Here is a 21,116-nt window from a genome sequence, read left to right as displayed (position 1 = left end):
ATTACTAAGTTTTTCTTTTTAATCACAAATAAACATCATTTATTAAATGCTGGCCTTTATTAAACACATTAAATCACATTTGTTCTTGTCTTTGGCCTACTACTATGATGAATTGTATCAATAAGATGAATTAGTATCAATAGATTAGCTAATGTGGCACCTGAGGATGACTTTTCCTAGGGGGTAACCTATGAAGGAAGTGTCTGCTCATTCTTCTCCTGCCCAGGAAGGGCGCGACAGACCAAGAGTTTACCTATACCAATTCTTTCTTTTCTGCAGAGATAGAGTTCAACATTACAGGCAATTATGGGAGCCCAGTACACGTGAACCATAATGCCAACTACAGCTCAATGCCCTCCCCAGACATGGACCCTGCTGACCGGCGCCAGCCCGAGCAGGCCCGTCGGCCCCTCAGCGTCGCCACAGATAACATGATGCTGGAGTTTTACAAAAAGGATGGGTATGACCTGGTATCCCTTTCTCAGCATTGGGGTTTGGGGGAGAGGTGGGAGGTGGAGGTAAAATGTAAGAAAAACAGAATTATAGGAAGGCTGCACTTACTCTCATCAGCTTAGTGACTTGTAGCAATGAAATTGTCACTTCATCCTCGATACCTTCATCTGTACTCTCACGAGTGAGTTTATTTGGCTGGTTTCACTTTGGGCCAGAAGTAAATGCAGGCTTCTTAGCTGACACAGTTGAGATTGGTATTAATTAGTTCTAGTCAAAGAAATAAAAGTCAGTCAACAAGGGAAATTCAAAAAAAATACATAATCACCTTATTTGGACTCAACGTGTATATGTGCATATCAATTCTCAAATTTTCAGGCATTTTAGTTTTATTATAGATCTGCTCATTTACATCCTTGCACAAAGAATACCTTTATTTTGGGCAGTGCCTATGGCTCAGTGAGTGGGATGCTGGCCCCATACACTGAGGGTGGTGGGTTCAAACCCAGCCCTCGCCAAACTGCAACAAAAAATAGCTGGGCATTGTGGTGGGCGCCTGTAGTCCCAGCTACTCAGGAGGCTGAGACAAGAGAATTGTCTAAGCCCAGGAGTTAGAGGTTGCTGTGAGCTATGATGTCATGGCACTCTACCTAGGGTGACAAGGTAAGTCTCTGTCTCTGAATAATAAATAAATCAAAGAATACCTGTATTTTATTTATTTATTTTGAGACAGAGTCTCACTTTATCACCCTTGGTAGAGTGCTGTGATGTCTTAGCTCATGGAAACCTCAAACTCCTGGGCTTAAGCGATTCTCTTGCCTCAGCCTCCCAACTAGCTGGACTACAGGTGCCCACCACAACACCCGGCTATTTTTTAGAAACAAGGTCTCACTCTGGCACAAGCTGGTCTCAAAACTATGAGCTCAGGCAATCCACCTGCCTTGGCATCCCAGAGTGCTAGGATTATAGGCATGAGCCACCATGCCCAGCGAAGAGTACCTTTAATTACGTACTTTAACATTCCCTGTTTCAATCTCTTTAAAAAAGAAAACCTAAAACTCAAAGCAGTCTGAGTATAAAATATCTCCAGGTTTTTAAGAGGTTTTCCTATCTGTTTTTATTAAACACCTGTACCTATTTTGGTGCAGTGGGGTAAGAGAATCATAAGTTCATTCAATTTAGTTTGCATAGAAACAGCTATCTCCATACTCATAATTAAATATTTAACTACATCGTACAGTTCCTGTAACAAGGAGAGTGGGCCTAACTAGGCTTCCTGCCGAGCACAGCTGACTCATGGTGGGCCCCAACTCAGTTAGGGCAGGCAGGGGATGTGGACATGTGGAGTGTTCAGATGATGCAGGCGATGGGGAAGATGTCTTACAGAAAGAGTGGGTTGCACTGGTTGATCAGCCACGCCAGTGAAGTAAACTTTGGTTAGGAGTGAAAAATCACTATGGTAAATGCAATTTTGCAGCTGTTCCTTAAGGATAGAAGCGGGTATGAGAAATGCAGGCAACAGGAAGTTACATAGCTGCATCCCTCCCCTGTCCTGACAGGCCGCTGGGCAGCCAGCAAGATCTGGCTGATAGGCCGATGGCCTGAAGGGCTTCAGAGGGAAAGCCCTTCTTCTTTCTGAATGGAAGTTGGCATTGGAGACCTAGAGTCAGCAGAGGAGACCTAGGCCTGTTTCTTGGAATGACGGTGGAGTCTTCAGAATGCTGGTGTCCCTTTTCCCATTCCCTCCCTCATTGGAGAGAATTTACATCCGAGGCAGATGGAGGCTGTCTGTGTGCACTGTGCTAGTGTTTGTTGTTTTCCATCCAGTGGGGCCAGAAAACATGGAACTTCTTAGAAATGTAAATGTGTCCAAAGAATCTGAGAGACAGAGACAACTAGAGAGTTACTGGAGTTTGTTTTTAAATCTTGTTCCAAGTAACTAACTTGCTTTGTGAAATCTCTGTAAGCTAAGGGGATGCTCATGAGGGTCACCTCCGGGCCTGGCCAGGTGAGAGAGAACTTCAGCTGCTTGGGGTCAGGTGTTTCTGCATCAAAAGTGTACTCCTCCATCCTCCTACCAGACCTGGTGTGATTCTCAGCGTTCCCCATAGAGCAACCCAAATGGGCTCAAAGAGGGAGTCTATCACTTCAGAAGCACGGGGGTATTTGTAGTGTGCTGGCTACTTTGTGCACACGGGTGCAAATGCCTCATCTCTGATAAAGTTAGCTTGCTTAAGAATGTTGTAAATGATACACCCATTCCACATGCTGTTCTCATGTGAAGTTGAAACTGCCACCATCTACTTTAAGAGTGTAGGTGAAGCACTGTGTAAGTTGTTATTGCACATAAAGCAAACTGTATTTTCTGCATTGCTAAAGTTATATCACATATTAAATTCTATGGAAGTCCTATCAGTTCAGGGTGACCGCGAGTTGTCTGGGGCTTATGGCATCTGTACCGATGTTTTCAGGTGCAGTGAGTTTGTAGAAGATCATTCTGTAAGTGATTCTACTAGAAATGGAAAACTAAAGTTGTCAGTGTTTTTGTAGGAGAGGGAAGGAATTTGTGTCCACAGACTTGCTATGTTATCTTTGATATATAAGGGCAATTCTATACCCATTTCTGGCCTTTTAAAATCTATGAAATGCATTTTATTAAAACCTTCAAACCACCCATAGAAACACTGAAAAATTAAAGCTTTTGGAAATTTCTTGGCTAGGTTAAAAAAGAATTATGAATTATAAATTGATAAAGCTATTACTCAAGAAAGAGAGGAAACTTTGGGGCACAAAAACCGGATAAAATTTGGAAGAAATGATAAGTTTCCATCTGCATCAGTGATATTTTCCTAATAGCTAATGGCTGTTAGTCCTAGATAGCACACAAAGTAGCTTACTCTCCCCCCCACCCCCACCCCCACCCCAGACTCCAGGTATGGATCTTGATGCCTTTCCAATTCATGATGACACAGAGGCTGTTTCTTTAGTGGGTCCTGGGTCAGATTCAGGAGCTTAATGACACTATTCATCTTTTTGGTAGGCAGAATAATGTTCCCCACCAAAAAAAATAATAATAACAAGCCCTAAACCCTGGAACTTATACATAATATATGACTTGGTAAAAAGATCTTTGTGATTAAAATAAAGATCTTCAAATCAGGAGATTATTCTGGAGTATAGGGGTAAGCCTCATGTGACATCACATGCATCCATCTAAGACGGGGATGGACAGAGATTTTCCTGCACACATGGGGGAGGACAGCTGAACCTGGAACCAAGAGATCTGAAGATGTGGCCACAAGCCAGAGACATCCACAGCCCCCAGAAGCCAGAAGCGTAGAACAGACTCCACCCTGGAGCTTCTAGAGGGAGCACAGCCCCACCAACTCCTTCATTTCAGCTCAGTGACACCGATTCTGGACTTCTGGCTTCTAGAACTGTGAAGGAATAAATTTCTGTTGTTTATAAACATTGCATACTTGTTACAACACAGGAAGCTAGTATAGCCGGCCACTGCAGCTGCACACGAGAGCCCGGTGGTGTGACGGCAGCCCGGCCGGCCACTGCAGCTGCACACGAGAGCCCAGTGGTGGGATGGCAGCCCAGCCGACCACTGCAGCTACACACGAGAGCCTGGTGGTGTGATGGCAGCCCGGCTGGCCACTGCAGCTGCACACGAGAGCCCAGTGGTGGGACGGCAGCCCGGCCAACCACTGCAGCTGCACACGAGAGCCCAGTGGTGGGACGGCAGCCCAGCCGGCCACTGCAGCTGCACCCAAGAGCCTGGTATGAAGGCAGCCCAGCTGGCCACTGCAGCTGCACCCGAGAGCCTGGTGTGAAGGCAGCCCAGCCGGCCACTGCAGCTGCACACAAGAGCCCGGTGGTGTGAAGGCAGCCGGCCGGCCACTGCAGCTGCACACGAGAGCCTGGTGGTGTGAAGGCAGCCCAGCCGACCACTGCAGCTGCACACGAGAGCCTGGTGGTGGGACGGCAGCCCGGGCGGCCACTGCAGCTGCACACGAGAGCCTGGTGGTGTGACGGCAGCCTAGCCGGTCACTGCAGCTGCATACGAGAGCCTGGTATGAAGGCAGCCTGGCCGACCACTGCAGCTACACACGAGAGCCTGGTGGTGTGACAGCAGCCCAGCCGGCCACTGCAGCTGCACACGAGAGCCTGGTGGGACGGCAGCCCAGCCGGTCACTGCAGCTGCATACGAGAGCCTGGTATGAAGGCAGCCTGGCCGGCCACTGCAGTTGCACACGAGAGCCTGGTGGTGTGACGGCAGCCCGGCCGGCCACTGCAGCTGCACACGAGAGCCTGGTGGGACGGCAGCCCAGCTGACCACTGCAGCTGCACACGAGAGCCTGGTGGTGTGACGGCAGCCCAGCCGGCCACTGCAGCTGCACAGGAGAGCCTGGTGGTGTGACAGCAGGAGGTTCTTAGATTGTCCTTCTGCTGAGTATTGGGATAGGGTTCCCCTTCCTTCCGCTGTGAGTGGCCTTAGTGATTTGCTTGTCTGATAGATACGATGTGGCAGAAATGATGTTCTGGGACTCCCAAGGCTACATCAGAAGAAGCCTTGTAGATTCTCCCTGGGTCTCTGGGGACACTAATTCTCGGAACTCAGCCACAGCGAAGCATGAAACTGACAACCAGCACGACCTCCCAGCTCTGAGAGCGAGTCATCTAGGAGTTGTCAGCCCAAGTCAGACTATCTCAGCCAGTGCTGTGTGGTATGGACAAGCCGTCCTCACCACACCTGAGAAAACTGTGGAGATGTGTGAGAACTTTGGAGGTATTTGTCACATCACAAAGGTAGAGCAAACTTAAAAAAAGAGTGAGAGAGAATACTGCTGTCCTGTGTTCCTGCCTCCCAAATCCTCCCATGTGATTTAATTAGCCTGGCCTGGGCTTGCCCTGTCTTCAGAGCACTCCAGATGATCCCAATGTGTGTCTAGGGTTGTGAGCTGAATAATTGTGCCATTCTGAATAAAGAATTAGGCAGTGGTATGATTTTTTTTTTTAATTTTGATACAATTAAAATCGCCCTGAGTACAGTGCTGTGGTATCACAGCTCACAGTAACCTCAAACTCTTGGGCTTAAGTGATTCTCTTGCCTCAGCCTCCCGAGTAGCTGGGACTACAAGTGCCCACTGCATCCCTTGGCTAGCTTTTTTTTTGCTTCTACTTTTAGAGACAGGGTCTCTCCAACTCCTGAGCTCAGGTGATCCAACTGCCTTGGCCTCTCAAAGTGCTAAGATTATAGACATGAGCCACTGTACCCAGCCAGTGGTATAATTTTTTTTTAACTTATCAAACCTTTCTACTGGCTGGGTGCAGTGGCTTTCACCTAGTACTCTGGGATGATGAGGTAGAAGGATTGCTTGAGCTCAGCAGTTTGAGACCACCCCTGAGTACAGTTAAGACCTTATCTCTACAAAAAAATAGCATTAGCTGGCATGGTGGCTTATGCCTATAGTCCCAGCTGGTCAGGAGGCTGAGGCAGGAAATCACTTGATCCCAGGAGCTGGAGCTTGCTGAGAGCTATGATAACACTGCACTCTAGCCTGGGCAAAAGCTAGACCCTGTCTCAAAAATAAAGCAAAACAAAACAAAACCTTAAAACTTTCTACACTCGCCAGTATGACATACAGGTTGTCCTAATTCTGCCAACACTCGGAGCAACCGAGTTAGCATAAAACACACTAACCCTTTCAGTACATTTCTGAGCTCCCACTTAGAAATTTTTTGGCACAGGTTACATCTTTTTTTTTTTTTGTCTTTTTATTTGTATTGTTTTATAGAATAGTGAAGTTTATATCTTGGTTTGTTAGTCCTAAATAATAAATGAAAGAAACCCTACACATCCCTTCTGTTTTCTGACAGTGGAACAATTCATAATTGAATTTAATATTTTATTTTTTTGCCACTGCTTTCAGAAGAGTTGGCCAAAATGTCTATACGTTTTTGCTTGTTGGCAAGGAGGCAGCAGAGGGCTGTGGACTCTAAGCACTTGTCGGATGCCTCCACTGGCTACATCCCCGACAGAGTCTGGATGAGCTTGGCCAGGACTGTTGAGGGCCCTGTGGAGAAGCCCAGAGGAGAGAATGGAAATGGCATCGGTGATTCAGCCCTCATCCTAGCATCACGTCTGCACCCCCCCAGTGGCCGTCACCTTCCCCTTATCCTCCTCCTCTCTGCCTCTACTCCCAGGTTGTGCTCCTTGCCAGAGTGAGACTGTGGACACAGTTTAAGGACCAGGGCTGCCCTGTCCTCACCTCCGCCTGGAGTTTCCTTGGCGCCCTTTCCTGGCTGCCTCTGTGCTTCCTTCAGCGCTGGCCCCTGCTCTCTGAACTTGTCCTGCTGGCTTGTCTATCTGTCTCTTTGCCCCTGCTTAGTTCTAACAGTTCACGGCCTGAAACCCACCGATGGGCATGGCAAGGCCTTGACAGCGCCTTTGTGAAGCTGCCTGCAGACCCAGGAGCTGTCAGTCTATCCACGGCGGTCCAGTCACCTCTGCTCTCAGAAGACAGACACACCTGCCCCATTTCACCAGCTCCATCGTGCTCTGCTCCTCAGAGGTTCCCTGCCAGAGCCAGTTGACAACTGCCCAAAAAGTCTCTGGGGATGTTTACACCAGGGCTAGTGGCCTCCCTTGGAGCTCAGTGTAGCATGCGACCCATCCTCAGACACCTCAGAGCTGCCGTGCACTGACTGGGTCTTTAACCTAGATGTTCAGTGGTTTAGGAAAGGCACACTTTATTGAGAGTGCTCTAGAATAATCTGAACCATGCTCTGTGGGATACTAGTTTCCACTGATTGTTATATTACAAGTGAGGGGGTAGAGTCTGATGCCTAACGAGTTCCTGAAACACACGATTCAACAAATTTAAACCAGCTTCTTCAGTATGTGACTTCCTAGAGTCCTCTCCATGCTGTCACATGCCACAGATCTACAAGCGGGCCATGTGGGTGTGGCACACCTCATTTCCCAAACTGAGATAATCAGAACCAGGGCCGCGGATCCCACAGTGGAGGGATGAGTAGCATATGGAAGACGAAATCCTGAAAGGGTTGCATCATGGAACAGTGATGTCGTGTTTCACCTCAGTGCCTGAACCCCTGATAAGACGAGCTCCCCTGGAGGGTCATCTGCATACGGATGGAAAGTCACTCACGTTTTGGTTTGGCTTTGTCCAGATGGAACTCTGAGAGGCCTCACCTCAGCTTCCTCTCCCAAGGACTTGTGTATTTTTGCATGGTAGTGGGTCTGAAATGTTGCCAGAGTATTTTGGCCTTTGTTTTTGAGGCGGTTAAGGTACTTTATTGCTACTTATTAAGAAGTTATTCGCACAAGAGCTAGAAAATTCCTACTTCAGGCCTCACAGGTTCTGTCTCCTCATATAAGATAAGGAATATTTGCCCTCCAGGACATCTGCTGACCCCAGCCAGTCCCAGACAGCACCTCAGGGCCTTGCCATCCCTGTACTTCCAAGTCTTCGGGAGATGTTCAGGAAACTGCTGGGGTTTCTTGTCTCCTTGTTCGTGGCTGGCCTTTGTCAAATGTAACTCATCTCTAGAGCAAAAACCGAAACCATCCCAAACTCTACAGACCTGAACGCTTAACAGCCTTGTATTGGCTGACACCTCCTCTGGCTGGGATTCTTCCTGACCAGGATTCAAAAATAGCACCATGGCACTGTGGTTGTCTATCCTTCAGAGGAAAAAAACCCCAGCCTGCTAGCCTCCTGACAGCCTGTTACCTAGAATGGTCCCCAGCATACTCCCGCTCAGGGGAAGCATGTGCTACCTATACACACCTGTTTTTCTTAGAGCTGGGATCTCCTAAATTTCAGAGTTTTGCTTTTTTTCTTTTCTCTTTTATTCTTCTCTTCCTTCTTCTGCTCATTCTCCCCTACCCCCACCCCTGGGTCAGGCCTTTGTCTCTTGTCATGTCTGTAGGGTTGCCATCCAGGAAGGACAAAAGCTTATTGTATTGTCTCAAGGGCTGGGTACTAGCCAGGGTTAGAGTCATAAATTGAAAGATCCTAACCGGGGCCAGCTGTGGTGCCTCACGTTTGTAATCCTAGCACTCTGGGAGGCAGAAGCGGTGGATTACTTGAGCTTAGGAGTTTGATACCAGCCTGAGCAAGAGTAAGATCCCATCCCTATGAAAAACTAAAGAAACCAGCCAGGCATTGTGGTGGGTGCCTGTAGTCCCAGCTACTCGGGAGCCTGAGGTAGGAAGATCACTTGAGCCCAAAAGTTTGAGGTTGCTGTGAGCTGTGACAGCACTGCTCTCTACCCAGGGTGACAGAGTGAGACTCTATCTCAAAAAAATAAAAATTAAGGCTTGGCGCTCATAGCTCAGTCGTTAGGGCATTGGCCACATACACCACAGCTGGTGGGTTCAAATCCCTGGGCCTGCTAAACAATAATGACAATGGCAACAAAAAAATAGCTGAGCATTGTGGCAGGTGCCTGTAATCCCAGCTACTTGGGAGGCTGAGGCAAGAAAATTGCTTAAGCCCAAGAGTTTGAGATTGCTGTGAGCCATGATGCCACAGCACTCTACCAAGGGTGACATAGTAAGACTCTGTCCCAAAATAAACAAACAAATAAATAAATAAATAACATGAAAATAAATAAAAATTAAAAGCAAGATGCCACTTCATTTCTAATATCGAGGAGACATTTCTAGATCTTCTTACTCTGTTGTCCCTGCTCACACTGTATGCACAGAATAACCCTATAAATAGCCTTACGCCAAAAGCCAAATCCTGACCCTCTGAATGCCTCAGTTTCTTTATATGCAAAATGGGGAAATCACAGTAAACACCAACCTCAAAATAATGAAATGTTCCTGTGAAGTGTTTAGAACAATGCTTAGCACATAGTATGTGTTAGCATTTTTTTATGAATAGTATGTGAATCAGATTTTTGAGCCACATTCTCATGTGTTTTTAAAAAAGCAACAGGGCTGGGCCTACTTTTCCACTATTGAGGCATCTGGGAAAAGCCCTTTTCCCCCCAATCTTAGGTATGCAAGTGTTTTTATTTTATCTTCAACTTATCATGAGCAACTGAGCTAATTCTGCAGAACAAAATCTACTAAAATCAAAAGGATCTGGCCAAGGACAGCTGAAGGTTACAGGAGGCTCCCCTGGTATGAGAAACCCTCTGTAGACAGGATATGTGGCCTTTCCTGGCTGGGTCTCCTGCACCCAGCATGGTTTGTTTTCCAAAGAACCTTTTGACCAAGGCAACTATATATCTATGTGTGTACATATATATATATATATATATATATGTGTGTGTGTGTGTATATATATATATATATTAGCAGGGGGCAGGGACAGAATCTTATTCTTTGCCCTGGGTAGAGTGCTATGGTGTCATCATAGCCCACAGTAATCTCAAAATCCTGGGTTCAAGTGATCATCCTGCCTCAGCCTCCCTAGTAGCTGGGACTACAGGCACTATACCACCACATCCAACTAGTTTTTCTATTTTTAGTAGTGATGGGGTCTCAGTCTTGCTGAGGGTGGTCTCTAATTCTTGAGCTCAACACTCTTCCCACCTTGGCCTACCAGAGTGCTATGAGTATATGTGTGAGCCACCACACCTGGCCAGCCAAGGAGACTTTTATCTTTGCCTTTATCTTTGCTGCCCCTACAACCTAGATTGGGCATTAAGTGTTAGGAAGATTTATTTGTAAGGACCCTTCCCTTTATTTTTCTGTTTCTGAAGCCTACAGTCATCTAAGTGGGCTTTCTGCATCTCCGCTTCTGAAACCCAAAGCCCTAAGACTCACCAAAGCCCTAAAAGACTAAGGCACTTGCGGGGAAAAGGACTGATAATTACCTCTATTCCTTGTTCTTTGTTCCCTTCTCTACTTTTACCAGAGAACCCACCTCCAAATCTTTTTACATTTAGGGCTGGCGTAAACCCTAACATCTGAGGGCAGGCCTTCTAAACCCAGGGACAAACCAAAGGGTCTTCCCAATATCTCCATCTCATGCTGCGTCTAATTCACTGATACTGTATCTTCTTCCCCTTGCCAAACATATTTTAGACTTGAGTTCACTCTATTTCTTTCTCCAAAAATTTTTTTTTTTAATGAAATGGACCTGGCACATGGTATAAGGACATGGTACTATTGTTGGCATCACTGCTTAGTGATTTCTCGGTAAGGGCTAAGGACTTTTTGCACATGTTCTGCTGATTCCTTACAACAACCTTAAGGGGGATAGATATGTTATTACTTTGATTTTATAGAGGGTGGTCAGAGAATAACCAGAGGTAACTCTTCCATATCATACAGTTAGGAATTAGAAAATCAGGGATTTAAACCCACATTCTCTGCCTCAAAAGCCTATTGTGCTGTGCTGAGCAGGAAAGGGTGTCACATCACCACATTACACACAAACCAGCCACTGGGCCTTTATATTTTCTCCATCAAGATGACATTTAATTCTCTGAGCCAATATCTTGTCAGCCCCATAAAACACGATTTGCTTAGCTAGCCAGACCTCTTATTCCACACAGCTTGTCTTTCCATCTTTTACACCCCACTACAACCTGAGGTGTGACCGCTCAGCTCCTGGGCACAAGGGCAAGCTAAGTATATCTTAGCACTCAATAACTGCTAAGTTACCCTCATGGAAATGCTGAGAGTGGGAAGGGAGGTAATAGCCTCATTCTGTAGACTAGAAGCCAGCTGTAGCAAATCAGTGAACACTTACCACACTGTTGACTGGTCACGAGTTAGCTGGTAACATGGACAGTTTCTGCATAAAATTGCTGGTCAGCAGTGTGATAGGAGGTTAGACGCTCCACATGATTCTGTATTATAAGCAGCTGAGAGATGAGGAGGGGAGAAAGAATGAAATAGGCTGAGTTTGGGACAACTGGGGATTGAGACTGGGAGCAGTGAATTAGGGAACAGCTGGTAGGTAGCACATTGTTGACTGGCATTTTTACTTAGAAATTATCTGTGTTACAGGGTAACTTGTGACCAGTCAGCAATATGTTAACTGGGACTGCAGGCCTGGGTCATTTCAGAACCTATTCTATGATACAATCTTGGGTAAAATGCAGAAGTGTGCATTATGAGAAATTCCATGCACACATAGGGCGCTGGTAGGCAGCAGGGACTGCAGGCGGGCTTCTGTGCCAAAGTGAAGACTTGTCATCTGGCTCAGCCCCTAAGAGTCTCAGTGAGGAGCAGTGACAGCTCTGGGAACCCTGTCGCTGTCTCCTCACCCTGAGAGAGTAGTGGGTAACGAACTTCTCAGATCAGACCCTCAAATTCCACAGCCTGTCCACCTCCTGCCACCAGAAGGCACAGGAAAGCCAGGAGAGAGGCTTCCCTAAGGTCACTTCTTGGACTCTGCCTCCTGCCTCTTGCTAACTGATTTCCAAAATCTTTGCTTCTTGGAGATCTTTCCTGGCCTCAGGCTTCTTGCTTTCACCTTGATTCAGCTATCAAGAGATCTGAAAGCCAGGTTGCTTTCAAGTTTTATCTTTGACGTCCAGATTGCCTTAGGTATTCATGCAGTGATGTCTACCAGAGTCAATTGTTTTTAATTAATTCCACTTCTGTTTTGCTCCTCTCTTAAGAAACACATGCAGTTCTTTGATGCTGGCTGCTGTTGCTTCTGTATGTGATAAAATAATGAACAGAAATGTGTGAACTGCTGATAAAACTTTCTGGTTGGATGCCCCCATCTGTCCACTTCTTGGCAGCAGTTTTATAATTTCTGTCTTTGGGTTGAGTTTTATCTAGACATTCGGAAGGTTAAATGTACTTTCAGGCCTCCAGGAACATTGGTGCTGCCTCTGTGATGATTCTGTAAAGGTTGTGTTATTGTTTGAAAGTGCTGGTGAGCATTCAGTGGGCGTTCCCTGTTGATGTGGGTGCTGCCTTCCATGAGAAGGTCATTTCAGCTGGGGGAGTGGTGATGCCCTTCAGCACCGCCATCTCCATAGCAAAGCAGGGGTGATAAATTGAGCTGGTATTTCTCTGTTGCTGACATTTGCCAGCAATATTTAGCAGGTCTCACCTGGTACCTACCCCATGTCCAGGCCGGCACCGTCCCTCACTAAAAACCAGGCGAAGATCAGTGGGGAACCTGGTGTCAGAGGTTACTATTGTTGGAAGATGCCACCAGAAATAGAAGGCATCCCCCACCAGCTCTGGCCCAGGCTTCCCCCAAGGTGGGAAAAAGCTTTCCAAGGAGAAGAGAATGGGGCAAGGAAGGCAAGATGGGAGGGGCTTACATTCTTTAGGGCTCCTTTAGCTGGTTACCACAGGAAACGTCTTGCACACCTGCCACCCTCACCAACCACTGCAACTTAGTAGGATCAGTTCCCTTCCCAAGTGCATGTTAGGCTTTTTGTTCTTTCTGTGCTGATAAATTCTGATGCCTAGAGAGCATAGTGTGACAATCCCCTGCTGTCCACCAGGGTGCAGCACTGGACTTTCTCCCAGTCTTAAGTGGCCTCTGGGAGCATTTCTGGGCATCCTATAGAAAACATTTATTTAGGGCAAGGTTCTCAAACCCAAGATGACTTGAAAGGTTGTGGGTTCAGGAAAGACACATCCCTCCCCTTGCCCCATTCCAGATGCCCCCTGAAGCCATCCAGGGACCATGAGAAGTGCTAACAATGGCAGTGGACATGGACCCTTCTCTGGTGACCCTGAGGCAGAGCAGTGTCAGCAGGTCGTGTCACCCCAGTGTGTGCTGGTTTCAGCATCCCTCTTCCTCTCCTCACTCTTCACTGCGGGCTCCATCCTGAGGCACAGTTCCTTCAAGGTCCCAAATTCCACCGACTATAGTCAAATCTCAATACTTAAACTTTTCTTCCCCCATCTTGCCATACTTCTACAAGGTAAAGGTGTCCTTTGTAGGTGGGCAAGGTTTGATGGTGTAATAGCTTTCTGCCTCTGACCAGTGTGGGTGACCAGTTGGTAAGGAGAAGGTGAGAGTGAGTGTGTGACAGTCATAACTCTGCCCCACTGTGCATAAGCAACAGAGATCGATGCTGGCCGGGAGTGTATGTTTTCTCCCGGCATGAATGTTCATCCTTCCCTTAGTATTAGAAACGTGAGCTCTTCTTAGCTAATGAAGCCCTTGACGAAGGATCTCAGTACCAACACCTCCCACACCAGAGGAGCTCAGCCCCCTTCTAGGCCCAATAATGCAGAAGTGAGTAGGTTGTTTCTGCCAATGTCTTTCTCCCTCTGGCTCCTGTTCTCCACATCACACCCACAAATCTTCCAGTATTCTCCATATTCCCCTGTGCACCAGGGACACAGATAGAAGAGTCACTTGAACTAGAGTGACCAACTCAATTGTAATGTCATAGCACCATAAAAACCCACCCCACGACCCTGACCACGTAGACAGAGACCCCGTGCAGAAAGAGCAACCTTTATGTCCAAAAGAAGATGTAGACGTTGTGACACTAATATCTGTATGTTTCTGTCCCTGCAGCCTTAGGAAAATCCAAAGGTACGGTATCCTCTGGTAGCTCTGAGGCCGGTTCAGTCTCTTACACTCAGCCAGCTCTGCGTTCTAGTGAGCTCTGTGAGAGGGTGAATGTGCAGTGCGTGGCTGCTTGGCCGGCTTACTTGAAGCTGTGAGCCCATCATGAAAACATCATCTGAGCCCAGAGGGCCCATAGGATTAGCAGCCCCTTCCCTGCTGTATAGGCAAGCAAGAGCGACCCGCAGAGATGTGACTTGGCCAGGGTTCCTGAGAGCAGCAGAGCCGTAAATAGACCCCACCTCACAAGGATGTGTATTTATTTAGTTATCTCCTGCTGGTCAGTTCCACGGTCTAGCAGCTCAGTGTGGCCCCTTTCCTACCCTGCCCACCTCTGCCCCCAACTGGGGAGGAGTGAGCGCCCCCGCTCCCCACACTCCCCACAATTGGTGGAGGAAGGCTTGGATTCTACCCCCAGGGAGCTTGTCAGGCCATTATCCTCAGGCCAGCTGGCTTTGGCAGAGGTTTGACTCACAGCTTGTGGACGCCAGCGCTGCTGCACCTGTGCCCTGCTCCTTGCCGCGGTGAGAGGGTCGCACTGGCCAAGCTTGGGCTGCCCAGGGCGGGTCTCAGCCATCCTGAGCAGCCGGGCGCCCGGAGCGCTGCCCCCAGCGCGTCGCTTCCCGGCCCGGGGTGCTAAAGCTGCGCTACTGCCTTCTGACACTGACCCGCTTGAATGTCTCCGCTTCGAGGGGGGGAGCCTCGCCCCGTCACCTGTCGTCACGCGTGGGTAAGAGGTGTCTTTGTGTCCCTCGCCAGCATGGGTGTGAGGGTCATGGACACCTCTTGGGTGGCTCGAAGAGGCTCCTCGGCCGGTCGGAAAGCGACATGCGCTCCGCCCTCCATGCAGCCGCCCGCCCCGCCCGCAGAGCTCGCCGCACCGCCGCTGTCGCTGCAGTCACTGCCGTCGCCGCTGCCGGAGCAGCCCCTGGACAGCCCCGCGCCACCGCCCGCGCTCTCTCCTTCCGGTGGGGGCCTGCAGCCTGGGCCCGAGCGCGCCAGGTAAGCGCGGGCCAGGGCCCTCCGGGCTGTGCGGGAGCCGGGGCGGGGAGGCTGGAGGGTGTCTGGGCTTGCCGTGCTCAAGGCCTCTTGGATTGGGGGCCTTCACTTCCCAGTCTCTAAGCTCTCATGTTTGGCTTTCTGGCACCATATTAAGTGATCCGCAGCTCCCTGGATTACCCGATGAAGTCCTGACTTTCCAAGAATAGCATCCAGGCAGACATATGGGGGGCAGCTTACTTTCCGCGATCTATAGTTCCCTTCCTCTGCCTTTTTGTTGTTGTTGTAGTTTTTTTGGCCAGGGCTGGGTTTGAACCTGCCACCTCCGGTGTATGGGGCCAGCACCCTACTCCTTGAGCACAGGTGCTGCCCAACCCTTCCTCTGCCTTTATAATTACAGCGGCACCCCCTTACCCATTCCATGACCTCTGGCATGTGTCTGAAATCTCTGCATGTACAGTGGCATCTCCATAGCTGACCACCTGCCTACAGTGAGCACTTCCTTGAGTTGAGCTGATTTTCACAGACAGGACGCGGACCCCATGTATGTGTCAGTAGGAGGCCTGGTTCCTTGTGTTGACCCCTCCATATGCCCACACCTTTGTTACAGTCCCTTGGGTGGTCCACTTACAGAGATTCTACTATGGTATGTTTTTTCCTATACATACATACCTATGATAAAGTTTATATTTTTTATTTTTTTGAAACAGAGTCCTGGGTAGAGTGATAAATTTTAATTTATAAATCAGGCAGGCTTGGTATCTGTGGCTCAAGTGACTAAGGTGCCAGCTACATACACCTGAGTTGGTAGATTCAAATCCATCCTGGGCCCACCAAACAACGATGACGGCTGCAACAAAAAATAGCCGGGCATTGTGGCGGATACCTGTAGTCCCAGCTACTTTGGAGGCAGAGGCAGGAGAATCGCTTGAGCTCAGGAGCTGGAGGTTGCTGTGAGCTGTGATGCCACAGCACTCTACCCAGGGTGACAGCTTGAGGCTCTGTCTCAAAAAAAAAAAAAAATCAGGCAAAGTAAGACCTTAAGAATAAGTAATAATAAAGTAGAACAAAAATAACACTGTAGTGTAATAGAAGACCTGTGGTCTTTCTCCCAAAATATCTTTTTGCACTGTACTCACCTATTTTTCAGGCCACAGTTAACTGCAGATAAATGAAACAGCAGAAAGTACGAAGCCACAGTTGGGGTTGGATGACTGTACTCTATTTTGAAAGTTAGAATGTTGGTGCTTCTTCGCTTTCTCTCGATGTGTAGTAGCCATTTTTGCTGCTAACATGGGCGCAAATCCAGGAAGGAGGGAGGGCAAAGCAACCATTGTGACCTGGTGACCTTCGCAGCTGCTGCACGGATGTGTTCTGTTCCTATAGGTGAAGGAAGAAGAGACAGAGAGAGAAGTCCATCTCATGGCTATGTTTTGTGAACATTAACTGAAAACTTAATCTGTCCAAAGATGAAAATACAATCACTGCCCTTATGGAGTTTTATCATTTCAGGGAGCAAACAGGTGCTGACGAATAATTACAGCACTCAGTACCTGGTCGTGCCTTGAGGAGGAAGAGAGACTCTGGATGTGGGAATTGCACTGTGAAACAACTTGGCTGTCTGTTTGTTCCCATTTGCTCTCAAACAGCAATTCAGAAAACTAGAAAAGCTTCTTCATATCATATGCTGCTTGCCTCCTGTTAGGGGCCTAGCATGCCTCCGTTGCCACTGCCAGGACAATGTTGGAGACTTTGGGAAGCTGAACCTTCTAACCTAAGACTTTCTCCAAACACACACACGTGCGCGTGTGCGCACACACACGTCTATGCCAACTCTCTAAATGGTGGGGGGGTGGAATCATAGACTTTTATTTAATGAGTAGGAAGTATTTTCACTGTGAAATTGGGAAGGACAAAGGGAAAATGGATGGTCTTAGACTCTGGGTGTTCTGGGGTTGTTGCTGTAGGCTTCAGCTCAGAGGGGGTGTGACCCTGGCTGTGCACTTGCGAGGTACAGAGGCAGCCGGCAGAGCACAAGTATGGAGGGCCGGTGTGGCTGACAGGAGGACGGGTGACTGGCGGGGATCCTTCCCTGTAAGGACACTCGCCGGCTTCATTCTCATTTCCCACTTTGTAAAGGAGACTTGGTGCCATATGGCATTTGGCATATAAATGACATTTCTAAAAATTGCCCCTTGAAGACGGGTTCTCCTAGGCTTTGAAAGCATTCCAGGGATGTTATGGCTGGGTGGTCTTGCAGAGGCCCTCTTGGCAGGGAACGTCCCCTCCTGGTTCACATTGTTGAAAAGGTCAGTCGCAGGGCCCTGCGCCCAGATGTCTTTCCGTCCCCTTGGCTGGGCTGACTGGTTTCACAGCTTTTCTTGAGTGTCCGTGTTCTTATTTGTTTTATACCACTCTTTTTTTCTCTCTCCATGTGGATTTTTCCCAATACAAACGGGTGTTCCATTGTTTTTGTTTGTTTTCTGTTTCCTGGACATTTGCAGCACAGATGATGTTTCCTGCAGTGGCTGGATTCCTGTTGGCTGCCCCTCCCCTGAGGGTGGCAGGCCCTTCCTTCCCGCTGCCTTGGTCCCACCTGCCTTCTCCCTACCCCAGGCCTCACCTTCAGCTCCTTCCCTGCTGGGCCTGGTGATGACCCTGTCCAGCCAGGCTTTGCCTCCTCATCCTGCTCAAACTGCATTAGCATTAACGCCACCCCCAAACTCTGCTTCCTGCTTCTGGCACCTAGCTCACCACCTGAGCCTTGTAGCCCCAGAACTAACCTGTCCTCACCTGTGCCTTAACCACGCCTCCTTCATCAAGCTCCTAATATAAACACCCCACACCCCACCTCTCCCCACTGGGTCAGCTGCATCTATGCTGGCGAGAGAGGACCAGGCTAAGTAGGTAAATACTTGTTTTTCTGCTGGGGAAAGTGTTTCAGGTGGGCGGGGAAGAAGGAAGAGCTCAATCTTCGAGTCCCTGGATAGAAGTCTTGTCTATCCAAAGGAAGGAAGAAGACTCTCACCCCACAAGAGGCAATGTTCCAATTTGCTTGTTGTAATTGTTCAGCTTTCTCCTCAATGGAGGCAGAGCTATATGGAAAGCTAGGCAGATACTTGGCATTAATGCCTGGGTACTGGTGACCTTGCACCTGAGGATGAGGGAAAGACAAGTGTTTGTTCATGGTTGTCTTCAGTTTTTATTAACAGAATAGAGAAAGAAATCACTATTCTTCTGGTGCCTCTGGATAAAATGGCTTTTTCCTCTTGGGAAATTTCCTGGTGTATTCTAAAACTCGTCTCAAGAAGGAGAGAATGTGCTACCGCCTTGAATATGGTCTTTCCTTTCTTCTTTCCCATGGGGCAGATGACTTGTGCATTGATGCTGCACGGCTCAGGTTCCTGCCCCCAATCTCTCCCCTCACTGGGCATGAGTGGTATATCCCTATTGGTTAATATTTGGAGTTTCTAGATAACTTTAAGGAAGAGGTAGGCATGGATTCTCTTGTGGGGGAAGAAGAAATAGCCATTGTGAAGGAGCATCAGAGTCCAGCTCGGTTCTAGGGTAGATGACAGATAACTCCCAATTCCAGGGCACCTGGCAGACTCACTCGGGGCTGCCTGAGAACACTGTGGAGGGAATGTGGAGATGATAAGTAGCATCTTCCCTGGATGGTGTGTTGACAATGGTAGGATGTGGCCATCTGCCATGTTATCTGCTGTCCCAGATCTGTTGAGCCAAGTCAAGTAGGGTGTCTTCCCATGTGAACCCTATGCTTTAGAGACAGCCCCAGAAAGAGCCTAGTGTAAGGAAGAATCCTGTTTAGGACCTGGTGACCTCAGGTGCCCCTTTGTATATTGAGGCACTGCAGAGACCAGACACCTCACTGCCATTGAGCCTTCACCCCTCTCTGAACTGGGAACTGGGATGGAACTGGCCCATGGTCAGGAGTGCAGCCTGGGTCTGTGCCAGCCCCACCATCTGCTAGGTCCAGTTATTGAATTTGAGGAGGGATCCTAGAATTCCTCTACTGCTTAGAGGAAGAGGAAAGTAAAGAGCTGGAGCACTGTGGCCAGAGGCTTGGCATCCTCAGCCCACGACCGCAGCCCTTGTTGGGCACATGGACTGTCCTCTCAGCTGTGTGAAGCTGTGGTACAAGGTGAACACTTGAAGTTCCAGGGTCACAGTGTTCTAGAACTCCCATGGTGATGACAGGATGGAATACAAGGGGGATCCCGGGGCCCTGCCCTCTCCCTGTTCATGGTCTCCTTGAGAAGAGAGGGCAGCGTGTGATGGGATGCTGGCAGCAATCACCAGGTGCCACAGAGACGGGAGTGGGACCCAGGCCAGCTGAGCTCCAAGAAGGAACAGTCACTTCTAGGGCATCCATAAAGGCTTCAGGAAGGAGCTGAGATTGACAAGGGCTGGGACACATTCACACAGGGCACAGAAGGACGCTGGGATTGCAGTTGGCAAGGCTGATGCTTGAATTGACTGAGATTGGGGGTTCTCTTTCGCCCCATGTGCTTGTGTTTCAGCACATCTAAAAGCAAGGAACTTTCTCCAGGCTCTGGGCAGAAAGGAAGTCCTAGCTCCAGCCAGGGGACAGTCTGTGCAGGGACACAGCCAGGGGCACAGCCGGGTGCCAGCCCCAGCCAGCCACCTGCAGACCAGAGTCCACACACGCTTCGGAAAGGTATGTCACCGCCTCCCTCTCATCACTGCCACCCCTCACCATGGGTCCCAGGCTGGAGGTGGCTGTTGCAGCCCCTGAAGGCTTCTTTCCTCGGTTACCATGGATACTGAGAAACCCTGTGGCTTGAAGAACTGTTCCCATCTGGCTATTAAGCTTTTTTGGAAGTTAACCAACCTCGAGAGGGACTGTTTCACCATTATTCCTCAGGTCATTGTTTGGAAACGCGGGCTTGTTTGGGGAATATATTGGACAGTGCTTCCTCTACGCCAAATGATTCCACCAGCACAGGGCTCGTGGTCCAGGAGGACATGTGTCTTCCACAGACCTGGCAGGTCCCACCCTCCTTTGCCATTTGAGAAGCCCTGGAATGGCTAGGCACCTGTAGCTCAGTGGTTAAGGCGCTGGCCACATGCACCGGGCCTGCTAAACAATAAAAAACAGCCGGACATTGTGCGGGTGCCTATAGTCCCAGCTACTAGAGAGGCTGAGGCAAGAAAATCTCTTGAGCCCAAGAATTTGAGGTTGCCATGAGCTTTGATGCTATGGCACTCTACTAAGGATGACAAAGTAAGACTCTGTCTCAATATAAAAAAAGAAAAGAGAAGCTACGAGGAGTCCTCAGCAGGAGCCCCTGCCCTCAGGGCCGGCCTTGCACCGTTGCTGCCTATCCCAGGGCAGCTTGCATAAGGTTACAACTCCAGTTGTTCCTACAGTGTCCTGATAGCCAGGACTTCTCCTCTGGATGGCCTCACAGCTGCCCCTGAGCTGCCCCTAGAATTCTGCCTCTAGATCACATTGTAAAAGACCCAGTCGTTCTCTCTTCAGAGAATCACTCCCCAAAGCTAAAGATATGCTCCGGAGTGGTGTTTCATAAATCAGGAGCTATGCTGAGTGTGCTTATCTGAGCCCTTGTGGTGCTTTCTTCTTCTTTTTTTTTTTATTGTGTCATCTCTTTGTAAAGTCTTTCATTTATCTAAAATAGTATATTGTTTAATATGTTCCAAATTCAGGCCGTTCATACTTCTAGGAGGAGCTTTAACTCCAGGATCTGCCAAATAGGGCGGGTTCAGCCCATCCACACAGATCTCCACAGCGGGTCCCTTCCACCCTTCCTGGTTCTAGACCATAGTGGCTTCCTTCCTCCCTATCTGCCCTCACCCGCTCCTTTGATCCATCCCCATTTGTTCCTTATACATTCTATAAATGTTCATGGAGCCCCACTCAGTGCAGAGCTCTGTGCTGTCCAGAAATGTCAACACGCAGCAGTGAGGCAGAGGTGGTGCTGCTATGCTGGGGAGGTGTTCAGGGCACTGTGGGGACACACAGCAGCATCGAGGCGTTCAGGGCACTGTGGGGACACACAGCAGCATCGAGGCGTTCAGGGCACTGTGGGGACACGCAGCAGCATCGAGGCGTTC

At 48.7% G+C, this 21,116-nt stretch overlaps 1 protein-coding gene across 4 annotated transcripts in view; it reads left to right on the top strand.

Annotated features, from left to right (window-relative positions):
• Nucleotides 1-21,116, top strand: part of ARHGAP44 (Rho GTPase activating protein 44) — a 199,512-nt gene that overhangs the window by 170,145 nt on the left and 8,251 nt on the right. For 2 of the 4 annotated variants that reach the window (XM_003791080.3, XM_012806024.2), the window contains exons 16-19: nt 280-460; nt 13,950-13,967; nt 14,760-15,002; nt 19,541-19,698. In XM_003791080.3, the coding sequence (XP_003791128.1) occupies nt 280-460; nt 13,950-13,967; nt 14,760-15,002; nt 19,541-19,698 (600 nt within the window). The remainder of the gene's footprint in view (nt 1-279; nt 461-13,949; nt 13,968-14,759; nt 15,003-19,540; nt 19,699-21,116) is intronic. The other 2 variants (XM_012806023.2, XM_012806025.2) reach the window with 1 other exon arrangement.

The sequence above is a fragment of the Otolemur garnettii genome, unplaced genomic scaffold (assembly GCF_000181295.1).
Source record: "Otolemur garnettii isolate 467f Iridium unplaced genomic scaffold, OtoGar3 scaffold00046, whole genome shotgun sequence".
NCBI lineage: Eukaryota > Metazoa > Chordata > Mammalia > Primates > Galagidae > Otolemur > Otolemur garnettii.
This window is presented reverse-complemented; position numbering and strand designations above follow the sequence as displayed.